At 40.5% G+C, this 18,870-nt stretch overlaps 1 protein-coding gene across 5 annotated transcripts in view; it reads right to left on the bottom strand.

Moving 5' to 3' along the window:
- The window catches only part of LOC149319447 (connector enhancer of kinase suppressor of ras 2), a 197,707-nt gene that overhangs the window by 75,630 nt on the left and 103,207 nt on the right, over positions 1-18,870 (bottom strand). For 3 of the 5 annotated variants that reach the window (XM_089511732.1, XM_089511733.1, XM_089511736.1), the window contains one exon: positions 18,024-18,170. The exons of the other annotated variants lie outside the window; for them this stretch is intronic. In XM_089511732.1, coding sequence (XP_089367858.1) covers positions 18,024-18,170 — 147 coding nt within the window. The remainder of the gene's footprint in view (positions 1-18,023; positions 18,171-18,870) is intronic. 5 annotated transcript variants of the gene reach the window in all.

Below are 18,870 nucleotides of genomic sequence, written 5' to 3'. Positions count from 1 at the left end.
TTTCTACATGATTCTCACTATGTAATCATTACATAAAAAGGAGCACTGTTAGAAAAAAAATCTTGATCCCTTTATTAGAACTAGCAATTAAGCAGAATAGTTTATGAGAAGATGAAGTTGAGAAACTGAAGGTTCACTGTCACCAGGGGAGCATACTAGTGACTTCACGATATACGTCTCAATTACTTCTCCATCTAACTGCCTATCTGCAGTGTCATGTATTAATTCTGAGCCTAAGAGAAGTCATAAAATGAGACACTTGGATGTTTTTATCAAGCATACTCCCTGAGATCACACTTTAGTAGTCACTGCATTTTAAATCTTATTTTCTGCCTCAGCAAGCTAAAGTGCTGCTCTGTTTGCTTCGAAGGGAAATGCTGGTTATTCCCAGTGGTTGTAACACACAACTCTCACTTCCAGAACAAATAATTTTTTGTGCTTCTAGATGGAATGTTAAAAGTAAGAAATAGATACGGATTTTATATTTCACGTAGAACAGATCTTTAAGAAACACCTTTTGGATTTTTTTCTGGCCAACATTAAAAAACCATGAGCATTTCAACTCCACTGAAGATCTACATCTACAGTAGCCAGAACAAGTATATTTCAGTTGCTAAGCATTAAGCTTACTAGGGACCACATGATTCATGTTGGCGTTTTCAATAGATAAACCATATACTTAAGTCTCAGGGATAGAGAACATAAATGGATCTCTGGAACAATAGCGTGGTGCTCTCCAAATATGCTGGATTATAATATTTTCTGTTTCCAGGCAGGGGAGCTGGAATCCAACACATCTAGAGAATATGAGGTTGGAGAAAACTAGTTTGCATGCACTAAGAAAATGAAGAAATTGTGACAAGTTGCTGGAGTTTTTTGGTAAAAAAATAATCAGGTTTCACTCTCTACATGTTAATTATAACAGCATTGCAATGTACAATTGAAAAACTGTATACTGATAATTGATAAACTGATTTATTAGAATTAGAAAAATATTAAGACTACTTGATCTGGCATGACATACTTTACAGAACAGTGGGATGTAATGTAATGGAGACAACATACCAAGAAATGGAACAGAGATATATCATCATGAATATTTTAAAAAAGACATAGACTTAGAATCTGAAGTCAAAATTAGAACTCCCTTTCAGTTCTGGAAATCTGACCTAAGGAGAGAGATGTCTGGCATACCTTCTAAAATAGAATGAATTATTCTGTCTCCAAAACTATACATAAATACAGCAGCATAAGTTCTGATGAACGGAAGAAGAGAGAAAATTTCATGAAAAGTATCAAATCTCCCTTTCAGTCCTAATATTTTTTATTGAAAGACACATAATTAGCAGACAAATAATCACCACAAAAATGCTCCTTCTCATACAGAATACATAAATGTGGAAATGCGAGATATGGCTGTCCTGTAGGGTCTATGTTGACAGCATCACTTCAATGGTGCTAAAACATAAGTGAGAAGAAAAATGGGCAGAAAAAATGACATATTATTTCATTTCTTAACTGTAACCATAATTTTGACATACTTTGCAAATTTCCTGGTTTTAGCCTCACAAACAATGTTTCTCTTACATCACTGAAATGCAGGTTGAAATGTGACATCTCAGTTCATTATGGAAGCCTAACAGTGACTTCTACATTCCTCAAGGTAACTTTATGAGATGTTGGAAATCTGATTCTAATGACATATACAACTGAGCATATACAACGTGAGCAATGTTTTTAGGAAGACTCAATCATTTTGAAAATATAGGGCTTCTTCTCAACAGCTATATAGGTTACGAAAGAAAAAGCATGGGAATTCCACTCCGTTGCCGGTAAGATAGGAAAACAATATTACATTAATGAAAAATTATGAAAAGCTGACAAGAGGCTGCCTGAACATAATTTGCCTATTTATACAATTTCAAAATATTTTTACAGTGTACAATCAGTACAGCCCTCAACATTTTCACATTAACAGCCTTGAGGTAACAACCAAGTGGCCCTTTTCATAGCTGCTGTTACTGTAATAAATAACTCATTGTTACTGTATGTCACTCATTGTTACTGTTATTGTAACAAATAATTAAACAAAGGTAATTTTCAACCTGGTAACAAAAATTATTTATTGAAGAAGCCTGTATTGTCTGAATACCTGAATTCCAGTGTTATGGGCTGGACCAATATATTTTCAGACCCTGAAGCCTGGTTATTAATGGTGACTGGGGTAAGAGAGACAGTTCTAATAAAAGCAACTGTATTCCAGTTCTGTCTGGGCATGAGGTGAAAGAAGAAAGCCAGTGTATTTTATGAAAAAGTGATAAACAAAGCAGGTATGAACCATAAACGTCATAATAATGCTTAATCAAGATGGAGGAGAGCCAAATGTTAATAGCCAGTGGTTTTTGGTCCTTGTACATGCAATAAAAACCCTTGGCAGAGAGTCAGACAGACACTTTAATGGTCTTTAATGTCAGGGATGATGGGAGTTGTAGCTCTTCACCTCTGGCTCGAACTCACCACCTTGTTACGCACCGGCGCTGACCAGTTTTGGCCAGTGGTTAAAGCTTTGCTCTAAAGCAGCAGAGTTACAGAGAATAGGCTGAAGACCCTGACAAACTCTCCAAGCCTTCTCACTCTTGCTTCCACAGAAGTCTTCCCACTTCTTCAGGATCCAGCTGGCTCTTGTATCTTCACCCAAGACACCAGACAACTCAGTAGTCTTATATAAAAGATCTACTTTATTCTACTATATACAGCTCCAAAACTATCCAATACAACTCCTCACTACTATCCACTACTACCCACAAAATACATTAGGATTCATAGCCATTATTATAGTCCTTGGATCATACCACCCACTCTTGTCAGTATCCACCCAGTGGGCGTGTACATCCACTTTCATTGGTTCTCTTGTTTCTACCCAGAATTAATGATTTCATCATCTCAGCCTTGACCACTTAACAATTCTCAGGTGTGTTCAATTATCCACTTTACATTTCTGTCCTTGGCATTCAGGACTTGTTAATTGCATTACCTTCTACACCTGTGTGGCTCTTAATTGCTTCTGCTGAGTCACCCTGACTCTCACATACATGTTTTATTTCATTCACTGTATATCCCATGTTGCTTTTTCCTTAACATTTAATTCTGGGGCTCTTTAATTCCAGTTGAATTATCTATCCAGACTGAATAGATAAATAATAAAATGCTAACAAAATAATTGGTTGAACATTACATCAGAGGACCTCAGCTACAATATAAAAGCCACCTCTAGCAGTGAGAAATCAAGTAGCCTTATGGCTTTATGCATTTGCTGTCTATGCTGTTTCCCAGGTTGAGAACGACACAATGCTGGCTGACAGAATTACTTCTCTGTATGTATATGGTTAGTTTGATTATGGGTATTTATTTATTTATTTATCTATCTATCTATCTGATAAGGAATACAGTGATAATATAAGAATAAAATATCTATATGTAATCTATAAAACTACAATGTCTAAGATGTCTGTGTAAATAATTCTACCTAAAGGGAGTAGATACATGAGTAACTGATCTGTTTTATTCATTAAATAGCAAGAAAAATTATGAAGCCATTTGCTTACTCTCCCCTTCATAAAACATCCTGACATTCCAAAACTAAGGGGGACTGTTAATGTTAAACTGCCTGTTGGACAATACTGCTATTTTTCAAACTTGAATGACTAAAGCATTTTTTAAAAATGAAAGAGAACTACATCTAGACACAGGTTAACTAATAAAACAGCAACAAACCTTCAGCCCTTCAAACCAAGAAATGGAGTGGTGAAACCATACCTGTTTCACCAGCAAGATGTTATCTTACAAAGTAATACAAACCTCTTAGCTATTAATCTTTCCAATCATTTCCTTTAAGAGGCAAGATACATTACAAATAACACCTCAATGTAAAGATAAATCCATACAATTAAAAACACTGTTTTTAAATTAAATTTTCAAATATTATATAAATTTGAAATATATATTAGTTGCAAACCTATGTAATTACAAGTACAATTTTATACCTGTCAGCTTAAAAATAAATCGCAGTGTGTTCAATGAGACTAACTGCCTGATACATTGTAGACATTCAACCAAAGTGGCTGCCAGATTTCACAATGGAAAAAAACTTTCTGTCAAAAAATTATAGGTTGAAATCATATACACGTTTACCTGAAAATGAATGCTAGTGAACTCAGGGGTTCAACAGACTGCCCCTTTCCCCATGGGATTGGGAGCTTGGCAACTATGTGCTGCGGCCCCAATCTGGCCTTTCTGCACTGCACAAAGAAGCTGCAAAAGTGGCTCCTTTTTGTGCTGTGGAAAGGGCACCCTAGCCGCGATGGTGGCTTTTCGGTGCTCCTTTGGTGCAGCGCATTTAAACGCTGTGCCAACCGAGTGCCATGATGCCCCTGCCATGTGATTGGGCAGCGTGGGGCAGTTGGCGTGTGTACACTACGACCCCATGCCGCCCCCACGCCAGCGTGTAATGCTAGTCTGTAGAGGCTCTCCGTGAGGCTCATTTTTCAGTAAACTCAGAGTATTATGCTATAAAATTTCTGCTATTTTTAAAAAATCAATTTTATATCTACCACATATGCTATCATAGATTACATAACTCTAGCCAAAACACAATTGTCATAATTCCTATACCATGGGGTTAAATAAAAATGTAAATATTGGGAACTATTCCATTACTCTCCAAAAACCTAAAAATAATGGTCTCCTGTACCTGCATTTCATACCATTAGCCATTCTTACAACATCTAGCTAATGCGGGACATGAGGACATCATGTTATGATGGTTCCTCCAGGCCCATTTGGCTCCAAGAAGGTACTGCTGATGGGCTGTTGTTTGAGTTCTTGACCTTGGACAAGAAGTTCTTAAGGGCTCAATATAGTCTCCTATAGTCTTTAACAGGAGGCCACTGGGAGAGAACGTCTTGAACACACTGGGTCTCATCAATACACCACTGACATCCTACTTCTCATTTTGCTCTAATTTCTAGTAGGCTATGAAATTCCTACACAGTTGCCTATATGCAGGAAGAAATAGGGGCACTGATTTGTGAACTGTTAATGTTAAATGATAACAGAAATTAATTTTAAAAAGGCTACTCAGACAAGGCAAAATTCCTATTGACCTGTAAACAACTTAGGGGAGAAACAGATGGGCTAAAAGAGCCACCCTCGGACCCCATGGGGCCTGTTCATGTTGGGGCTATGGCAGCTACATAAGCCTAGCCCCAATTCATACCACCACCACAGTCCCTAATTGACCCACTAAAAAGGAGCAGATTTTTCTGCTCCTTTCCAGGCCAGTTTTGGGCTGGTTCTCTGGAAAAGAACCACACCCAGGGTGCCTTCTGGCTATGTTTAGGACATGTGTCATGTGCATGCCCCACCCCCAATGTGGCCCGATGGTGGCCCTTTGGGGCCATCTGTTTGAGGCCTTAAGGAAGTTTTCAAGACAGTAGCCATGGTTCTGAAATATTAGCTGCCCAGCATGGGAGTGCTCTTGCATCAAGCACTGGAGGAACAGGAGATCTAGACACCAGTGGGGCCTTTACTCAGCTTCATCTGGTTGCAGTCCATGATTTCTTTAAGATCTAATTACACTCATTCATGATTTAATAAGCAGTTATTTATATCACTATACTTTACATCAGACTGCTTTTGAGAAATGTTGAAAAACTACAGCTAGTGCAAAAAGCTACAGCTAGACTTTTGCTGGAATATTCTTCATTGATCATTGCATGTTCTTGGATCAATTTCATTTGTTTCCAGATTGCTTCAGTACACAATTCAAGGCAGGCCAGGATATCAGAAATATTACTTATTTTCATAGGATGCCAACTGTCTCTGAAAAGAAGAAATTGGACTGGAACCAGAAGCCACCCTTGCAGCAGAGGTTCTACCAGCCACCTCTGATTTGGGGGGGGGGGGGGGTCACAAGACCAGATTTATTCAGTAGGAAGCCACATGTAGAACTGATTCCCAAGGGAGATGACATTGGCTCCTTATGCTGCACACCAATAATAAAGAATATTCTGTTCCAGCAGGCTTTTATGAGGAGGAATTTTTATGTCACTCTTCAGTTTTAATTTTAAAGCCACTGTTTGTGGTTTTTAGTACTGAATTCTCTGGCCATATGATATATTTTAATAATATTTTTTCAAGGTCTATTTTTATTTACTTATAAATAGTACTGGTGTTATAAATAAATTCTGTCTAGAAAATGTAGTGACTTCTTCCCTATTGGCAGTTCTTATGCAGAATTTCTTAATAGCTGTGCTTGATATAGCAAGCCATAGTGCTACCCAACAAAGCCTCTGGCCTCCAAGATTTTTCACACTCTTAGTTAAGACTTATATGTAGGTTCCTCTTGCTGAGAGTACACGAGAGCTGCAAAAGGGACATCCCAAACTGTTGTCAATAGTGTGTCACATGTCTTGCAGGAAGTAACTAATTCATCTAGTACTGAGGGCTTCTGGAAACTGTTTGCTGGTGGTTGGCTTTGGATAGACATTTTACTCCAAACTATTATCTTCAATCCCTCGAATACACCCTAAGAAACTGGTGATCTATTTGGTAAAAGCCGGGGTCAACTTGTGCCTCCTCTTCTTTACATCATGCTTAATTTTCATAATTTGCTTAATTTTCCAAACAGTGAGAAATTATTTCAGATCTGCTCATTTACACCATAGCATATTGCTGGAGATACGCAAAATATAAATAGAAACAATATCATAGAATCATAGAATCGTAGAGTTGGAAGAGACCACTAGGGCCATCCAGTCCAACCCCCTGCCATGCAGGAAATCCAAATCAAAGCATCCCTGACAGATGGCCATCCAGCCTCTCCTCCAAGGAAGGAGACTCTATCACCTTCCGAGGAAGTGCATTCCACTGCCGAACAGCCCTTACTGTCAGGAAGTTCCTCCTAATGTTCAGGTGGAATCTCTTTTCCTGTAGCTTGCATCCATTGTTCCAGGTCCTGTTCTCTGGAGCAGCAGAAAACAAGCTTGCTCCCTCCTCAATATGACATACTTTCAAATATTTAAACAGGGCTATCATATCACCTCTTAACCTTCTTTTCTCCAGGCTAAACATACCCAGCTCCCTAAGTCGTTCCTCATAGGGCATGAATCACTCTGATTCACTGTCTGAATCACTCTGAATAAAATGAAATAAGGGTACTATACTGTGTTCAGTACAAATAAACAGTTCTTACATGGACATCAAGAGAGAGAACAAGAAACAATATTCAAGTGGACAAATCTCTGTTAACAGATCCTGTTATTAAAATGTTGTACAGATTGAAAGACAGTTGCTAGAAAAATGCATGCTTTCCCATAGTTCCATTTCTGTAATAAAACTAAATTACTATGTGTAATAAACATGGTTACAGAAACATTAGGTCACCAGAATTATAGATAACATATACACTTAAGTGTCAAATGCAACACAATCAAATGTGAGAAAAACTAATATTTGCATTATTTATTTATTCAAATATTTATATCCCACTCAATATCATGAAATCTTTTCAGTATATGAAACAAATAAAATCAATATAAACAGATTTAAAACAGTGTTAATATATTAAAGAATTAATGTTCTACTACATTGTGACCATTGGTATTACAGTTCAAGCAATTTATTAAGTACTCTTATGAAGATATATTATGTCATCATTTTAAGTGGCCAAAGAGAAACAGAAACACAGGCTATGTCCAAGAGAAAAATCCTATTTATTGGGGAGGAACAGGATGACTCTTATATCCCTCTGTACAGGACCACAGTATAGTGAAACCATTACACTAATAGGAATTAAAAAGCAAAGAACAGAATGTCCAGGGAGACATTGGTGAGAATGAACCAGTGCTTAGAAGAAATGCTATCTATGCTTTGCTTAGGTGATGTTTCTTCCTTTAGGAATATGGCATGGCATTATGTTTGCAAAAGAGACAGCATAAGTTAAAAATCCCTATTCAAGTCAATGGCCAATTTCATATGATTGACCTCTCTTTTCATTCTATCTTCTCAGCTTATAATAAAGGGAAGATTCCAGCCAGCTCTGTAGTCAATCGTGGCAAACAGCTATCAATTCATAAAACCCAGCAAGGGAACATCGTTTTCGTATATGAAGGCACACTCATGTTCACAGAACTTAAAGACACCCAGTGAGAAGTTGGTAATTGTATATTTTGTTGTTTCTTGCTTTGGTTTTTGTTGCTGTTGTGCTTCTTTCAAAAGAAAAAAAAGGTTGTACTAGCGCTTTGCTTTTTCACACTACAGGCATATAGATGCTCCCCTTCTGGATTTCATATACAGTATATACAACAGGGACTGTTGCTGCTGGGTGTGTGTTTGTGTAGTGTCAGGCGGCGATTGAATGGACAAGGGATGTACTTGGGTTGATGAGAAGGTGGGACGTGTGACTGGGGTAAGCGGAGCCCCTATTGGAGTAGTGTGGGGCAAGGGGAGATATAGCGGTAGGAGAATGGAGACATTTTGTAAGGGAAGGCGGGATCGATGCGTAATATCTATCTCTCCTTCCATCCACTATCCTAGCCAAAGAGGTCTGAGGGTCAGTCCAACCGTACCACAAACCCTGTCTCTGCTCCTGTGCAATGCCAGGTCTGTTAGGAATAAGACCCACATAATGTATGATCTTTTGGAAGATAAGAACTGTGACCTGGCTTGCATTACCGTGACCTGGCTTGGGCCTGAGAGTGAAGCGGTGTGGGCACAGGCCCTTCCTGCCAGGTACTCGGTTAAGGACCAGATCAGGGTAAGTGGGCGGGGGGGGGGGGTTGCCTTGATTTATAAGAACACTCTTCCTTTGACCAGGAACCATGTGTGACAGACTGACTACATCGAGTGTATTTACCTGACCCTGAAGGCCAGGGACAGTTTAGGGATTCTGTTGGTCTACAGGCCACCCCATGCGCTAACAGACTCCCTGGCTGAGCTGACACAGCTGGTCTCGGAGCTGTTGCTGGAGTCTCCCAGGCTTCTTGTCCTGGGGAACCTCAACATCCCCTTCGAGACCAATCATGCTCCAACTGGTGCGGCTCGGGAGTTCATGACTACCATGACTGCCATGGGCCTGTCCCAATTGGTCTCAGGGCCCACGCATTCTTCTGGTAATACACTTGATGTTATCTTCTGTACGGGCATGGAGTCTCCGTGGGCAGAGGTAACCAATATCTCTGCCCTGTCATGGACGGATCATTTCTTGGTCAAAGCTAGTATCAAGGCTACCACCCAGATCCCCCCTGGGGTGGCGGACCTATTAGGATGGTCCACCCTCGAAGGCTGATGGAACCCAATCGGTTCCAGGAAGCCCTAGAGGGCTATTTGGTTGGAACTGACGGCGACACTGTTGATGCCCTGACTAACACCTGGGATACTGATCTCTCCAGGGCTATACACAGCATCGCTCCCAAGTGTCCTTTATGGCCTGCTTCCAATAAGAAGCCCTGGTATACGGAAGATCTCAGGGCAAGGAAGCGGGCTGCGCAACGACTAGAGCGCAAATGGCAGACACATCAGGACTTAGCCGACAAGACACTCCTAGAGTCTCATTTGCAGGCCTACGGAGTGACAATAGATGCAGCTAAGAATTCGTTCTTCGCTGCACATATTGCGTCCGTGGAGTCGCGTCCGGCAGAGCTGTTCAGGGTTGTGAGAGAGCTCACTCAATTGGCTCCCCCTCTGAACCCAATATTGGAGCCATCTAAAGCCTGCTGTGACAAATTTAACAACTTCTTCGCGGATAAAACTTCTCGGCTAAGGGCTGATCTTGACGCTGTTATTAGTTCAGAATCGAGAGTAGAGGCATCCAGAGCTTCCGTGGACTAAGTTGTACTGGATCACTTTGAGTCTGTAAGTACCGAGGATGTGGACAAGATCCTCAGCAGCGTTAGGAAGACGACGTGCTCTCTCAATCCCTGTCCTTCATGGCTGGCAGTTCAAGGGGGAACAGTGGTAACAGAGATATTGCGCCGAATTGTTAATTCATCTCTCAGGGAGGGCCAATTTCCACCTAGTCTAAAAACAGCCATTGTAAAACCTCTACTAAAAAATCCCTCCCTTGACCCCCTAATTCGAAATAATTATCAGCCTGTTTTACTGCTGCCATATTTAGGGAAGGTGATCGAGAGAGTGGTTGCCTCCCAGCTGCAGGGGGTCTTGAAGGATATGGATTATCTGGACCCATTTCAAACCGGCTTCCGGGCGGGCTATGGGGTTGAGACTGCCATGGTCACCTTAGTTGATGATCTCCGTCTGGGCATGGACAGGGGTAGCGTGTCCCTGTTAGTGCTCTTGGACATCTCTGCGGCCTTCGATACCATCGACCATGGTATCCTTCTGGATCGCCTGGGGGAGTTGGGCATCGGGGGCACTGCCCTGCAGTGGTTCCGTTCCTACCTCTCAGGTAGATTCCAGATGGTGGAGCTGGGGGACTGTCACTCCGATAAGAGGGCCTTACATCTGGGGTCCCTCAGGGAGCGATTTTGTCCCCTATGCTATTCAACATTTACATGAAGCCGCTGGGAGAGATCATCCGGAGACACGGGGCGTGGTGTTATCAGTACGATGATGACACCCAAATAGTCTTCTCTGTGTGTCCGACTGATGCAGTGACTAGGGAGGGCATCTCTCCGCTCAGTGCCTGTCTGGAGTCGGTAATGGGCTGGATGAGGGAAAACAGACTCAGCCTGAATCCAGAGAAAACAGAAGTACTTGTGATAGGCTTCCCTGGTCCCGGGAAGGAAACTTGTCCACCTGTCCTGAATGGGGTCACGCTTCCCGTGAAGGACACAGTTTGCAGTCTGGGGGTACTTCTGGACTCGTCGCTTCACCTGACTCCTCAGGTGGATGCGACAGTCAGAGGTGCCTGTTATCAGCTTCGGCTGATACGCCAGCTGCGACCCTACCTGGGCCGGGGGGACCTTGAAACAGTGGTACATGCACTGGTAACCTCTCGACTCCATTTCTGTAATGCGCTCTACATGGGGCAACCCTTGTACCAAACTCGGAAGCTACAGTTGGTTCAGAATATGGCAGCAAGGCTGGTCACTGGTAGCTCCAGGGCCAGCCACATAACACCTATATTGAAAGATCTGCATTGGCTGCCAATTCGCTTCCGGGCGCAATACAAGGTGTTGGTTTTTACCTATAAAGCCCTAAATGGCTTGGGCCCAGAGTACTTGGAGGACCGCCTCTCCCCATATAATCCGCCCCGCACTCTCAGGTCAGGTGGGAGACAACTTTTGAGAGTTCCCAATGTGAGATATGTGGTGTCTGCGCATAGGGCTTTCTCTGCTTCGGCCCCGCAGACTTGGAACTCTCTCCCTGACGAGCTCCGCTCGGCCCCCTCCCTGGAGTCTTTTAGGAAAAACCTCAAGACTTACCTCTTTCGCCAAGCTTTCCCCCATGTGTCCTAATGCCATCCTTCTCCTTGTGTATTGTGTGTATTGTTATGGTTGGAACTGCTTCCACTGTGTTTTTACTGGTTTTTAATTATTAGGATTGAATGATGGATTTTATAATTTTGTATTGTATTGTTTTAATATGGGGGGACTCTGATTGTAATTTTGTATTTTTATTATTCTGTAAACCGCCGTGATCGAAGGAATGGAGGTATATAAATAAAATCTCATTCATTCATTCATTCATAAACACCCCAAACCTAATTCCAATGCTATAATGGGAGTACAAGGAAAATCATCTATATAAACAACATATGGGACACACAACAATGAAATAGGAGTCCCAAGCACCCTCAGTCCATCAGTGACTCCTCAAAAAAAGGCCAAACCTTCAAATGTGGATAAGCCCTCATCACTATGAAACAATAAATTCTGTTTCTCTGTATCAGGCACTTCGCCCACTAGTAGCCTAGGTAAATAATCAGGAATAATTCTTCCCCAAAGAACCATAGCTAAAGCAAAAGCAACATAGCAAAAGAATATTGACAAGTATTCACAATATTTTTCATTCTCGAGATAAACTATCTCAATTATCAAGAAATCTACAGTCTCTAAGAGAATCTGTCAGCAGGAGAATGAGACAACAATCAGCAGGGGTTTGTTTTGTCAAGTTTTCTAAAATTTGCACAGAAAGTCTCTTCACCAAACCACCATCTTTCTCTTTTGGAAAATACCTAACTATCACTAGTGGTGCCTATCCCAGCTGACACCTTACTCATCTCCTCATTATGTCCTCATTGCCTATTGCTGACAAACTGGCATGCCAGATGCTGCTTTCCCTTTAAAGCTGCTTATCTGGTCAGTAAAACTGGATCTTCACCATGAATGTGGATGGGGGCAGGGTGGTCTCTCCCTTTTCTATTTTAAGATCCCCCCTCTTTTTTCTGACTACAGTACAATGGAGTAAGTCTTTAAATAGACTCTAGACCATGGGTGGGTAACTGTAGAAGACGTAGGGGCTGCATTAGCTTTCCAGGACAGCTGTACCCCCACTGCACTTGCTCCTGTAAAGAAAATCAGAAATATATTGAAAAATGAAATCTTTCCATATTCCTGACTGTATGGACAAATTATAGGTTCCAATCAAATGGGCAATTAAGCATAAACACCAAAAAGTCTAAGGCGCGTTACAGACGGCCCAGAAGGGGCCATCTTGCGCCGCCGCCGGTTGCAGTGTCCGGGAACCACAGCAGCCAAACGGTGAGGTTCCCGGACGCTGCCAAGAAGGAGCGCGAAAATCGTGCTCCTTCTTGCTCCCCAGAAGAGACGCCGCGAGGCGCTAGTCGCGCACTAGCTGCGTCATTTCCGGGGCACGACATGCGGACACAGAGCATCCGTTACATCAAGATGGCGGCAGCCATGTGGAACGGCCGCTGCCATTTGTTACAGACAGAGTCCGTAACAGGAGTAGGGGCGTCTAGAAGAGACGCCCCTTTTTTAAACTGAGATGTCCTGAGGCCGTCCCAAATGGCAGCATGTAACCTGCCTAAGACAGCCATAATAGTCTGAAATATCAGTATGCAAAGGGATCTTGTTGCACCCTTGATATTAACTGAGCAAAAGTGTGTAGCATAAGCTTTCGTAGATTTTGCCCAGAAACAGGCAGGCCACCAGGTGTGGCCTCCAGCCGCTGTGGGAGTGTGGCATGCAGACAACGCATACTGCCGACATGGCTGGAAGTCACTCTGAGGCTGCCTAAGGTGGCCCAAGCCCACTAGCAAAAGGAGTGGCAGCCCAGGAGGGGACTGCAGTGGTGGCTGCGGTCCCTGGCCAATCATAGGGGAGTCATGGATGAAGTGGCTGGAGGCCACTTCAAGCTGCCCATCTGCTTCACCCTTTTGTCTACTTCCTCAGATGCATGGAGTGAACTGCTGCCCAGGAAGGACCTTTATAATCAGACTGTATGGATAGCCATAGAAACCCACAAATTGCTATAGCTATTTATACTTTTCTGGCCCCCAGAACACATGCATATGAGAAAACAGACTAAGGCTGAATCTACACTGGAGAAAAAAGCAGTTTGATATCACTTTAACTGTCATGGGTCAATGCTATGGAATCCTGGGATTTGGATATAACCTTTACAGAAGGCTAAATATCTTACAAAATTACAAATCACAGAATTCCACAGCACAGCAGTTAAAGCAATGTCAAATTGCATTATTTTTGCAGTGCAGATTATGCAACAACTTCTTTCATTCAATTAGTCACAAAGGTGCTACAAGATCCCTTTACATCTGTTTTCTCATTCAGAATTACACCTGTGTCCACTTACATAAACAGAAATCTAATGCAAAAAGTTATTATTCAAAGCTTGTATATTTTTCTTTAGTCTTCATGGTCAGTTGAAAGAACATTATATAGCATTATATAGAGCATTTCTGGGTACAAACTCAGTACTACTGAGTGCTGCTCTTGTCCACACAAATAGTGTATAACAGTATATAGAAAACAATGGTTAGCTATGAGCCTGTACTCATGGGGCCAAAAGGCCCATGCTCCCCCTGCCCTTGCATTGTCTTGTCTGGATGACACAAACCATGAGCTCCAGGCCAGGAACAGGCAGATCAGATGAGGATCTGGTGGATCTTGACTCGGTCTAAAAAGACCAGTTGATTGCCATGGAATTTCTAGGACACTCCGCAGCGACAGCCAGAAAACACCCCTGTGCACCCCATATCTGCCTCTAATCACATTGGGTGAGAAGATCCTCATTGTGGCCTGTGACATTGGATGGGGCACCTGGCCACATGGGTGTAGCCAGATGCCCCATCTCCACCCTTATTGCCAGTGACAGGGATCTTCTCACTAGACGCAATGGCAGAAGCAGGTATGGGGCACATGGCAGTAAAGGGTCCATGTGCAGCAGCAGGCAGGTGGGTGTGTAAATATCTGCTTGTCGCCATGATGGCCTGGAGACTGACCTGGATCAGGATAGCACAGGCTTGGCCCATGCTGTTCTGTCCATCTGCTTAGGTCCAAAGCTAGTCTGCTAAATAAATCTTTATTTCAGCATACTAAATAGCTGTATAAGTACCATGGATCCTTCCCTTATGCGGGGGATCTGTTCCAGACCCTCCCCCACCTAAGAGAAAAACAATGGGGCTCATGCATGTGGTACAGCGTGTGCACCATTATTTCCTCCCGGGTGTTGCTTCAGCGTAAGCTGAAAACCGTGTATGGTGTAAATGCAAGTAGTTTAAGATACTATTTAGGAATGTTATTTACTTCTGTTACAGATAAAAGTATTTGTTACATTCTTGGCACAACCTTCCCAAAGCTCATGTTATACTCCTTTTCCCTTAGACTGGTGAGTAGGCTGTATTCTGTTCATGTAGCACTTCCCTAGTGCTTAAGTGTCTCAAGGAATGAGAGTAGTACTTTCAAGCACATTCTGGTTACAATCTAATTCTACTGTAGTGAAACTATAACTCCAAATGCATTTGATTATTAATAGTGGCACAAGCCCTATTCAGGCTTTATAAATGTAGTGAAAATAAATGCATGAAGAGGAAAACACACTATCCTACTCTACATTTGCATTACACTAAACTAACTGCATTTGCCCATTCTTCACAGTAACAATAATTTTAATGAAGGGAAGAGCATTCTTTGTCTACAGATTCTCTCTGTATGACATACAGTGCAACATTAGGGACTGCATGGAGAGCCTCCATGAACAGAGGAGGCATTTATCTTTAGAAAGTCACAATTCACATGAGGAGAACAGTTATGGTGGGGAGGAATCTGGCACACTCCTCACTCATGTATCTATTCTCACTACATTCATAATAGCTTAACAGGACTACCAAATTCTGCAGAAATGCTGTTAAGTGATTAACTTGTACCTTCACCTGGCTACAATAATGTTTTTAAAAGAGATTTCAAAAGCAGCCTGCTCTACCATCCAGATGTAGGGAATTCATATAATGATTTGTTGAGGGAACTCATCTGTACTGTAATCCTACCTCCTGTGATTTTTCAAGCTGATCACAATACTAACATCTTGATTACAAACATCAGGAAACACAAACACTATCTGAAATCAAACCAACCATTATGCTAGCCATAGTAGCCATAACTCTACCATGTCTATGGTCCCACTGGTCTAAACTATATGCTTTTCTGATGATGCAGAAGCAAATCATTAGAGCAACAGATATATATTTAAATGTGTGATATATTCAAGTTTATGTTATGAAAACCACAATTTGCATTTGTCTTACATATTGACTGTACCTCCAGGTCAAAGAGATAATAAATTCAGCACATCACAGCAGTACAGTAATACAGATTAATTATATTATTTATTTTAGATACATACTAAATGGATATATTTTAATATAGCCATGAATGTGAATGGACATAGTTTATTAGTATAAGTATAACTCTTTGGCGCAAAAGAAATATGTTTTGATGTGGCAATTCTATTAATCGAACCTTTTAAAATCTGCACATATACCTATGGGTCCTGTTTTTTCTGATTTCCCTGTATTGTCTCAACACCAGCATCTTCATATCTTCACTAACTCTCAATATCATTCCCAGTTAGACAGAAGCATGTCAAACTGATCCAATTTATGGTGACAGGATCCCATTTATAGTACATAATATTCTGATTAGAATGTAAATATCAGAACTAAAATATTGATGCTACATGTTATAAACAAAACAAGAAACGAAGAATTTTTCAGCCTTTTGAGTTTTTGATGTCACAAATCTATGAAATTTTGAACTACCACCAGTAAATGAACTTATGTTAGGTAACATTTTACTTCTACAGTTATTAACATTGTTATTCTTCCACACTGCACAAAATGAACTCTAAACTTTTACATTTAAGACAAATCTATTACGCCTACATCTTTATTCAAAAATATGCATTTTTAATAATATTTGTAGGATAATGAAACATTCTGGAAAAGAAGCATAGTGCTAATTAATATATTTTTAGGTTTAAAACTAAGAATGATAGGCTTATATCATTTTTACTTTTGCATATAAAAATATTGTAATTAGTCTAAATTATATAGTCTGTATGACACCTGACACTGTTTAATGACATTTGAAAAGAAATAGGGTTTTTATAAAAGGAATAACCAACGATTTCTTCAGTATCTAATAATTAAATTATGAAGAAGGCCAGTTTAACAAAACAATGTTTTAAGTGAAAAAACAATGCAGAAGTTGAGCTTTTTTTGCAAAATAAATGGGGGTGGGGAAAACAGATGTATCACTCAAGAAGCAGCTCTATAAACATTTAAGAATGATTCCTTGAGCAAAATTATGCACGTGCATGGCATGTATGTGTGTGGGGCGGGGGGGGGGGGTAGGAAAGTTGGCTTTAATACTCCAATCTAAAGTTATTTTATGTTCCAGGCCTCTCATATCCTACACCAGAAATCTAGTCAGCCAGATGTTCAAACAGCTGCCTATGAGAATTGATGCAATGGGATGAAAAAATATTTCTGAACATCATAATAATGTGCCCATTAAAATCACTTCAATCACTCCCGTTCTATTGTACAATCCTACACAATGAGTCACTAACCAATAGAACCACCACAAATAAGCCAAATATTGCAGTAGTTTGATCATGAAGTTTACTTCAAAAGTGTATATGTGTGTATTATGAAAAGCAGGCCTTAAAAGGCGCTGCTTACACACACCAGAGCAGCGTTATAATATAAGGAGGTTATTCAGTATGATGGCATGATTAAGGAAGTCCTATTCTGGCTGCATTCTTTCTGCAGCTATAAAAGAGAGAAGGTATCAGTCTGACCAAAAACTGGTCAGCCTGGGGGGAAAAAGGAAACAAATTTTGATTCAGACCAGACTTTTCCCTTCTGAATCTACAAAGGTGAGGGTGTAGTTCGCTTGAAAGATGGTAACTGAACAATTCACACTCTGCCTGTTGTTGACTGCTGAATCCCTTGTGTTCTTGTTCTATATCTACCAGAAGTAGTTGTCTTCTTGAAGGTGAAGAAGGGAAGGCGAGGAATGAGAGCATGCAATTGGGAAGGAAGCTCCAGCTGCTGCTTCTCTTCAAGCAGGATGGCATTACTCCCCACAACTTCTACCCTGCATGGTAGAACTTCTTCCCCCCAACTTAAACTGCAAGTATTCAGCAGTTTAAAAATGTAGGACTTCAGTATGTGATTACACTTTTTATTTTTACTGAATTGGGGCACAAACTAAGTTGTTCCCTGTTTAATGTTACAAAATAACTTACAAATTCTCTCCAGTCAGAAAGGATAACAGTGGAAGTTCTAGGGGAAATGGTATAGATATGAAATTGTGTGATTGTTTCAATTTTGCAAGTTTGGGATTTAATGTTAACGGTACTGAAGAGAATAACTGTGCAGAGATCATTTCACAAACCATTTTCAAAGCATACAATACTATATCCACATATGCTGCTGAAATGAAGCACAATAAAGCAGCACAGAGATAATCTAGAGCTAAAATGATGGTGTATGATTTATGATTAAGCATCATTACCTGCAGAGCAAGGGGCTTCCATCTCATATTTTTCAGTAAAGCTGGTGCTGAGGTAAGCATGCTCTGAGGTCGCTTTTTCAAAGTTAAGATAACACCACTCGGATCCTCTCGTAGTGCATTCACCAAATTTTTCAACTGCCACCCCACCTGGTAACCAGCAAAATTATTACAATAAAATTGAGGTACAATATTCACAAGGTAATTTTCCCCTTTTAATAAGATTAGAAAAATAATCAAAGTTTTAGAAGATTACTTTTTAAAATGTCACAATTTACATCATTGAATCATGCCACCTTAAATCAGTATTATAAGGATGCATTAAAGTGGGTTATCTGCCATTTAAACTTAGAGGATGAATATGTTGTTGATACTAATCTAGTTGGGGCACTTTTAATGTACATTATCATTAAAAAAATTATTTGAAACTAGTTGCAGCTGAATATCAAAACTATTATGGAGAACCTTAAAAGTTAAAAGTAAATAACCACTGCTGTACACTTTAACAAACATTATTTTCGCTGTGATTTCATGCTTATCGTTATTTTCTGCAATTAAGCATGCTATCATTCCTCCCCTCCCAAAGTCTATATGCATCAATATTACATAATATTATAAAATCTACTATAAAGATAGTGCTCATTCAGATTTATAAAATAAATAAATAAAGGAAAAACAGCAAAACAAAATCCACTGCTATCTCAAAATACCAAAGAAAAATTCATTATATTTATAGAAACTAAGTATGCTTTAAATGACTCCAAAAAGTTCAATCAATAAATTACATGCATAAATGTCAAACACTTGATGTCACTTATTTAACAAAGTATTTATATGAAAGTGCTGACAC

Source organism: Sceloporus occidentalis, unplaced genomic scaffold, assembly GCF_023333645.1.
Source record: "Sceloporus occidentalis isolate IW3139 unplaced genomic scaffold, rSceOcc1.0.p SCAF_2, whole genome shotgun sequence".
Classification (NCBI taxonomy): Eukaryota; Metazoa; Chordata; class Lepidosauria; order Squamata; family Phrynosomatidae; genus Sceloporus; species Sceloporus occidentalis.
Note: the sequence above shows the minus strand (reverse complement) of the source record. Positions and strands in the feature narration are given on the sequence as shown.